The 8,746-nt window shown below is 47.2% G+C and overlaps 1 protein-coding gene across 3 annotated transcripts in view; it reads right to left on the reverse strand.

The window, feature by feature from the left end:
* Positions 1-598: 598 nt before the first annotated feature.
* Tti1 (TELO2 interacting protein 1) overlaps positions 599-8,746 on the reverse strand; it is a 48,667-nt gene continuing 40,519 nt past the window's right edge. The window contains exons 8-9 of one of the 3 annotated variants that reach the window (XM_029536742.1): positions 7,160-7,307; positions 1,142-1,258 (exon numbers count right to left, since the gene is read on the reverse strand). In XM_029536742.1, coding sequence (XP_029392602.1) covers positions 1,226-1,258; positions 7,160-7,307 — 181 coding nt within the window. In that variant the 3' untranslated portion in view covers positions 1,142-1,225. Of the gene's footprint in view, positions 1,259-5,402; positions 7,308-8,746 lie in introns of those variants that run through there. The other 2 variants (XM_029536740.1, XM_029536741.1) reach the window with 2 other exon arrangements.

Below are 8,746 nucleotides of genomic sequence, written 5' to 3' on the forward strand. Positions count from 1 at the left end.
AACCCAAGCTGATAGGAGTAGAGAGACTGCTCAGCAGTTAGAGCACTTGGCTGCTATTCCAGTGGGCCCCAGTTTGGTTCTTAGTATCTACATGGCGGCTCACAACCACCTATACCTCTAGTTCCAGAGACATCAACCTCTTCCAGCACCCAGCACACACACATGGTATCCATCCATCCATCCATAATACATGTAGGCAAAACGTTCACACCTGAAAAAATGAAATCAAGCTGGATGTGATAGTTCATGTCTGTAATCAGAGTATTCAGCAAGTTGAGGAAGAATTGTCACATGTTCAAGGCCAGTCTTAGCTATGTTGTCCAGAACAGCCAAGGCTATATAGAGTAACCCTGCTTTACAACAAATGTGGTGTGAGGGAGCTGGAAAGATGTCTCGAGAGGTAAAGCTGCTTCCACCAAGCCTGTTGACTTGACTTCACTCCCTGGGGACCACATGATGGAAGGAGAGAGGCGATTCCTGCAAGTTTATGAGCAACATGGCATGTCCCATACTCCAAAGCAAAGAAATGTAAGAAAAAAAGCTCTCATCCAAAAATGAAGAAATAAATCTCTCATCAAGACATTTTTGAAAAGGTTTATTTATCTTATAAGTGTTTGGCTCATGAGTGTGTCTGTGCACTATGTGCAAGTCTGGTGCTTGAGGTCAGGAGAGGGGGTTGGATCCCTTGAAACTGGAGTTATGAAGATGGTTGTGAACTACTAATGGGTGCTGAGAATCACACTTGGGTGTGGAGCACAAGGGATGTGTGTGTGTGTGTGTGTATGTGAGTGTGTGTGTGTGTGTTTAGGGGACTTGTGAGGCAGAGGGTCTGTGCAGACAGTAAGCTAAAGAGTTAAACTCTTAGAGCCACCAGACAGTGCCACCTGGAAACACAAAGAGTGAAATATAAATAACAGTGAGCTACTTTCCTTCAGTCCAATTTCTAAGCAGTCGCGTGACTGATCAATTTATACATTGATCGCCGTCTAATCCACCTTCACCGCTGTGTTGCTGAACTGTATCCAGGAAGGGTGGCTCAGCTCAGCTTCTGGTTGCCAGGGTCTGGCAGGATCACTGCAGTTGAAGAAGCAGGTGGCACACATTGGTAGCATAGGGGTTCTGTGGCTGAGTGGCCCCCTGCAGCTGCACTGGGTGAAGGCTGGGGTGCGGGGCTGGGAACTGCTGCACAGGGCAGTACAGCTCATGCAGGAGGAGCCAGATGGAGTCAGGGTCTACTCTCATCAGGTGGAGGAAGACGCTGTGGAGAGAGGATTTCGTGAGTAAGGGAGGCAGGAGGGGAAAAGGAAGGAAGGAGGGTTACTGCTCATCCAAGGGCTGTCTGTTGGACTCTGAGAAGGAATTGATCATTAAGATCAAGTCACTTCAAACAGCAGAGGCACCACACTTTAGATCCTAAGACAGGGCCATGAGAAGGGTTCCAAAGCCTAATAAACCCAGGCACCCAGCTTCTGATCCACTGACCCGGAGTAAAACAGTCATTAGTCCCAAGAGAGCAGGACTGACACAAAGAAGCTCCTAACTGTAAAGCTGGAGTCTGAAGGAATGACAGGCCCAGCCTGCATCATTGCCTCTGCCTGGGGACCTGGGCAAGCCTTTAACTTCTTTAAGGTCTTCATGTGCCTCGGGGAAACCCATTCTGGTTACCCAGAGCCACGGCTTCTTAGAGGTCTGGGTCCAAGGGCCAACAGAATTTGTACTCATTAAAGGCTGGCCAAGGACTCTTGAGGCAGTACTACTGATGGCCTGTGTAAACATAACCCAGAGCTCAAGGGCCAGGGCCCATGTTTTTTGATTTATTTACTTCAGACACACCAGAAGAGGGCATCAGATCTCATATAGATGGTTGTGAGCCACCATGTGGTTGGTGGGATTTGAACTCAGGACCTCTGGAAGAGCAGTCGGTGCTCTTAACCACTGAGCCATCTCTCCAGCCCGAAATCCTTCATCTTGACCTGAACTTTTGAACTATTGTCTACTCAACTCCTATTTCTGAACCAGGGCCACCAGAGTAGACAGCCTCCTGTAAACCACCTGGCTGTGTGAATGAAGCCCTCCCTACGCTGGCCCCATCAGCCTACACATGGAGTCGCCTGCTTGAGGGGCTGCTTTCCCACTCTGTCCAGGAGACCCCCATCCTTTCCTCTCTCAGGTCTCCGTTTCTCAGTAACAGGGATGTGGCCGCTGTGTTTCCCCTGGCTCAGAGTACTGCAAGCAGCCAATGAATACCCGCTGACTAACAGGCTCTCACTTGCCAGAGGACTGAGTGACTCATCTGGAGGCTGGCTAATGACTTTGAGGGATACCCCTTCCAGGAATCTTTAGTCTGCGAAAGGTCCTGAAGTCATCAAGGAAGAACAGGCACAGACTTTGTTATCATGGATCACAACTATGTAGCCTTGGAATATGTACAAGTGGTCTTGCTTCAGTTTCCCCATTGCTTTCCTTTCTCTGTCTTTGAGAAAGGGTCTCATGTGGCCCAGACTGGCTTCAGATTTGCTAAGTAGCCAATACTGACCTTGAACTGATTTTCCTACCTCCATACACCAAGTGCTGGTGAGTATAATCAGTCATACCCGGTTTTCAGTTTTCTCATTTTTGATGGTTTTGCTAAGGTTTAAAGTACACATCTGTCCCTAACTCCATTTAAACCTTTTTTTTTTTTCAAACACATGTATATATATTTTGTGTGTGCTCGATCACATGCCTGCCATGGCATTTGTGCAGAGGTCAGGGACAACTTGCAGGAATGGATTCTCTTTCTGCTACAGAGGTCCTGGGATGGGACTCAGGACATCAGGCTCTACCCACGGCGAGCGCCTTTACACGCTCACTCTGCCCTCCGAGCATGGTTTAAATTCATTTTTGAAATCTGTATACACAGGAATGGGTTTTGTTACAAAGTTTTCACACATACATGCTATTATATGTTTGTTGTTCATGCCCATTTCTACGTGATGCCCCTTTACCCACTAAAAACACCATCAGCCCCCTGTACTAGTGACTCCACCCCAGATTTAACTAGTGAATTAAGACACCTGAAAAACCAATTCCATTTGTACTGAACACACACAAGCTCTGTCCTTGTCCCTACGTGTTTCCGTATAGACGATCATTCCGTATAGACGATCACCACAGGCCCAGGCTTTGCAGACATGCTGCCTTTTCACAAAGGACTGGGTACTTATGGGCCCTGGAGCTGATTCCTCCTGGGAACTGAGGAACAATGATACAGTGTACAACACAGCGCCTGTCTGGGAATCAGGTCTCATTCTCAACAGGTACTTTTAGGCCCATTCGTTAGTGCACCTTTGAGTGCCAAATGGGAATAAAATGACTGCTAAATAAAACTTAATTTTTGGGTTTTAATTTTATTAATCTGACAAGCCAGTGCTCTAAGAAGAGCTGCGTCTTATTCTTTGAAGCCAGTTTTGCCTTCTTCTTTGTGAGTGATGGACTTAGCTGGGGACAGGAAGACAGGTAGGGGTAGGTGCACGTGTGCATGTGTGCACGTGTGCATGTGTGTAGGGAAACTCTGCGGCTTGCCTAAACTATTTTAAGTTTCTTAGCTTAGAATAATCTTGTGTTTATAACTTATGCAATGGTTGCTGAAGAAGTGATTAGAATATTCTAATTCACCGTTTCCACTTCACTGCAGAAAAGCGATGGCGCCTGTGTGGGAGGCAATTTTTGTTTAAAAACAAAAATATCTTTGATAATTAGAGTGGTGAGGGAATGATAAAACCACCAAACCCAGGAAGCCCACTTCTGTTTGCATGGGACACTGCTGCCAGTTTTTCCTTGGCGCCAAAGACTGTTAGAATGCAAATGATTTCATTTGATTTCTTTTTTCCCTCTACTTCAAGAACTGGAACAATTTCTCCAGCTGCAGCTCTTCCTTCAAGGAATACTTGTATCTGTGTATCTGGGCAGCAGTCAGCAGAAGGTGCCATGGCCCAAAAATCTGCTTTGACTACAGGCCAGGCACAGCAGGCTGGATGGGATGCTGTGTCCACCCTCAGAGATCGCCATGTGCAGAGTTCACCGCCTTTATGAAGCAGAGTCAAACCCTCAGGAATCACTCTGGGAGTCGTCAGCGCTTTGCTTAGATACCCGAGCACAGCGAACAGCAAGCAAGTTCCTCCTGCCTCAGCTGCAGGAAGCAAATCATCCTCCTGCCTCCTGAAGCTGCTTCCACCTTCTTCCAAGGATGAACACAGGCAGCCTAGCTTCCCCACTGGGATTGTTCTGAGGTGGGGAGGGAGTGGCAGAGAAGCACTGTCCCTGGGTGTCTAAAATGACAACACTGTTCCAGAGACCGAGTGATTTAGACAGAGAAGGAGGGGAGAGGGAGAGAGACAGACACACAATCACACACATGGGTGGGGGAGAACAGAGAGCATGCGAGGCTGAGGAATGATTACTACCAACTCTAGCAGCATGGCCCACTATGGATATGCTCAGTGTGAGAAGGGCAAGACATTTGCATTTTTTTTTCTTTTTTCTTTTTGGTTTTTCGAGATAGGGTTTCTCTGTGTAGCCCTGGCTGTCCCGAAACTCACTTTGTAGACCAGGCTGGCCTCGAACTCAGAAATCCACCTGCCTCTGCCTCCTGAGTGCTGGGATTAAAGGCGTGTGCCACCATGCCCGGCTGACATTTGCCTTTTGTCTCATTCCACTCCACAGTGCCTCGATGGGGCCCAGTTCTCAGCCACAGGGTTCTATTTTTGGCTGTTATATCAGGGACAACAAAAATGCAGCGTATTTTACCTTCTTCATGCCTGAGGTGGGAAATGAATCCGGTGCCATGGAAGCAGATGGCTGGCAGGTGCAGCTGCACTCTTGCTGGGTGGGAGGCATGCGGTCTGTTGAACCCTAAACACTGACAAATTCTTAACCTGAGCCCTGTTGGCTTTGCCACTGGAGCTGAGCCTGAGGCCTGGTAGGTTGTGTCTAAGGGCTCCAGAGCCCTTGGCTTTGATCCCCAGCTCTGGAGTGCCTTGTCTGCGGCCACTTCCCACCCAGTCTTTCTACAAAGTCAAGCCCTCTGCTTTGAGTGACCAAGGCAACTACTTGGACCAAGTCCCCAGTCTATCTTCAGACATGGCAGCGATGGACGGTGTTTACACGCCCAATGGCTAGTTTCGCCATTTTTTCAAACCCAAAGAGAAACAATTTCTGAAAAATATACATACACTATTTAACTCCTAAATGAAACTCCTTTCTCCTTCCCCCAGGCCCAAATTGGTGGCTCCAGGGAGCACAGTTATCAAGAGATTACCTGGTCCTCAGAGCGCAGGAGGCACTCAGCTGTGCCTCATGCTTCCACATGTCCCGAGGCAGGTGATTATCTCTCAATAACCTGTAGGGCTGTGTAGCTTAAATGATAACTTGACTTTAAAAAATTTAGAACTCGCCGTTAGGCAGTTTCTAAGCAACCTCTGTTTCCATGGCAAAGAAGCCCGGTGTTTATACTGATTTTTCACTTAAAATGCGGTTTTATTGAATTTTACTTCATGCAGGCAGCCATTTCCCTGCACTCCAGCCCTATCTACAGTTGACGGTCTCAGTAAGTACCTAATGAACTCCAGAGGCCAAACCAACAGAAGAAAAGCATCCCTTCAGGATCAGCACTGTGGTACTCCAGTGAGCCACCCAGGGTGTGGTGGCCTGGGGAGGCAGGAAGTGTGTGAATGGCAGGGCCTATCTTTGTGGCTGAGACATTTGCAAGTATCCCATCAGCCCAGACACTGTGCTAGGTCTCTGGGATGCTGCAAAGGTGGCAGAGGAAGGCTGTGGTTTCAGGGTCTCATCTGTTGGGTAAGGCAGACTCATTAAGGTGGAGTACGGCTAGGCCATCCCAGAGGCCCTCTGTGGATGCAGCCAGGGATGGGTTCCTAAGGAGAGCACATGGCCAATGGTGACTCCAGGGGCAGACGGACAGTTGTAACATGCTGCCTGGCTTTTGCAGGCCACCACAGATCTACAGCATGAGTACTTGATTATCTAGCCCCATCCGCAGTAGCAAACCTAAAAGAAATACCTGGCCACAGCAGTAGAGCAAGTCTTCAGCATCTGTCTAGACAACATCTGCTTAAATTAGACTCCAGAAAACCGTCAGCCAATCAGGGTCCAGCATAGCTAACTAAACTGTACCGGAAGTGCAGGGGTCCCAGCTCTCTTAGTGACAGGCTATTCTTTCTCTTGTCAATTAATTGCTTGAAGGATCTGATGTTCCTTTTCTTTTTCTGGATCTATAAAATGCTCTCAGGAGTTGTCAGGGCAAATGTCAGAGGTAAAGAACTTGTGGCTCTGTGATCTGTTTGTCTGTTTATTTGAGATGTCTAAGGAAGTGGCTTTGGGATATCTCCTTAGTAGCATGTTACATACTCTTTCCACATGGGCCTGCACAAAAAGCAAACCTACTTACTACATGCTTGCTGGCCCCTCTCTGGCAGAACAGCCTCTGTACTCCTCTTTCTCTGGCCATCTCTTCTTCCATTACTCCGAGCATGCCAATACTGCAAATGAGGCTGTGCGCTGCCTTTTAAACAAATGGATGCCAAGGCATCGAATTGTCCCAGCCAGCCAGCAATGGGGCTATGTTCCCATACTCAGTAATTTACTCTAATAGGTCTTGGTTCATTGGTTAACCAGTATTTCAAGCCTGTCCTTTCCTGCTATTCAATTTTGCTATCTTCCACTGCACCAAGGTTGTTTTTTTGTTTGTTTGGTTTTTTTTTTTTGTTTTTTGTTTTTTGTTTCTAAATGCTAGGAATGGGGGAGTATGACTGGAAGCAACAATTTACTCTCCAAATACATGCTACCTTTGCAGCTACACTTACTTGTTAGACCTAACTATATTTACCTGTTCAAAACCATTCATCCATCGATTGACCTCCAACATGCACACTCAGAGACTCCTATTAAAAATATTTAAATGCAGCGAGGACAGGACTTAAAACCATAAACACTAGTAGCAGCGTACGATGCTAATCATACCCCTAAAATATCACAAGACAGAGTATCGTAAATGCAGTAGAATGCTTCATGCATATTTAAAAGGGCCTGACATGGAGAGGCCCAATCTGTTAGAGACAATTCAAAAGGAAGCCAGAACCAGGCAGGGTTTAAGTCCTACTGGGTGGGTTTTAAATGCAGCCCCTTCCATCTGGATGGCTCTTCCACTCCAGGCTAAGGTCCCATGACACCGCTGCTGTCCACTGGCTTCAAAGCTGATCTGGGCACTTGCTGGCACACTCCGAGGCCACATGCAGTATTTCCTGTTCCTACCAGAAAGATGATATTTTTGTGATAATCTATGTGACTTGCCCTCTCCTACTCAAATTATTTTTTCTATGACCCATGCTTTGGCACTAGGCCAGCACCTTCCACTGATGGGCAACATAACAACTCTTAGAAATGTATTTCTGTGGGGTATGATGGTACACGCCTGTGATCTTGGCACTTGGCCTCTGCATGCATATATACAGGCAAGCATCACACACAAGAGCAAACAAGCAGGTTAGCAATCTCATGACATACTACAGCATCAGGGAAATACAGGCAACACATGGTTTCAGTAGTGCAATATCCCTGCCTTCATTTCAGAAAGCCAGGAGCCTGGCTTTGTTTGTAATCTGCATGGCAGATGTCTCTTATCTCTGACACCATAAAATCACGCCTCTGTGTGCACAGAGAACAGCTTCAGATCTGAGTGTATTTTTAGAACAATGGGCCTTGAAAAGAAAAGCAGCAGTGGCTGTGAAAGATGGATAATAGGAAAGCTAACTACTTGGGTCTGGAGTTGTCAACTATTAATCAAATGTCAAAAGGAAAAAATATGAGGAGTACCCTCATTTCCATGCCGGTGCAGTCCAGGGGAAACGGCTTTGTAGGCAGGCTTCAAATGAGCTGCCCCTCATCCCCATTCAGGGGACCAGGTATTCATTTTGAGCTAGCCTAACTAGTGGATCACCTCTGTGGCTCCTGATCTGTTCAAACAGACAGGCTTGTGTGTGGCGTAGAGAGGAGTCGGGCTCTGGCAGGGATGAAATGAGGAGCCTATGCTAGTCTGCATTGTCCAGGGTTTGAAGGCACCGGCTGGTTCTTTGATGGCCTGGGATCCTACTGCTAGAAAGCGAGCAGGGAAGTCAGTTGATAAATGAACCTTCAAACCTGCTCCTGACTTCCTCCACAAATGCAGGTGGGGTGGGGTGCCCCAATTAACATAAAAAAGACTCCTCTGAGAAGAAAGCTCACTTCAGATGTCAGTGACAAGTAGATTTAGAAGGATGCATCCAGATATATGCACGTAACACGCACAGTACACATACATTTGGTCAGTGTATATACACATGTAACATGAGGGCAGAGGCCTCCTGCCTTCTTTCCACCTTTTTCAGTACCCAGATGGTCCTTGGCACACAGAGTTCATTGCACAATTTTCAGAGTTGACTTTCTGACTACATAAAAAGAGCTCATCTGTACAAAGACCCTGTGAGGGGGCATCACCATCAAGCGGTGAAGGAGGAATGAACACCCTGCTGCCCTGCGCCTCCCACCCAGGACTAGGGAATAACAGCATCAACACTTGCATGGCCGGAAGGAATGCCGGCATCCCTAACTAGGGTCTGGTGTTGGCAGAGACCAAGCAGCCTGGGAGCTCTGTCTATCATGAAACTCATTGGGCACAGGCTTCATGTTTTTTTTTTTTTTTTTTTTTTTT

The sequence above is a fragment of the Mus pahari genome, chromosome 3 (assembly GCF_900095145.1).
Source record: "Mus pahari chromosome 3, PAHARI_EIJ_v1.1, whole genome shotgun sequence".
NCBI lineage: Eukaryota > Metazoa > Chordata > Mammalia > Rodentia > Muridae > Mus > Mus pahari.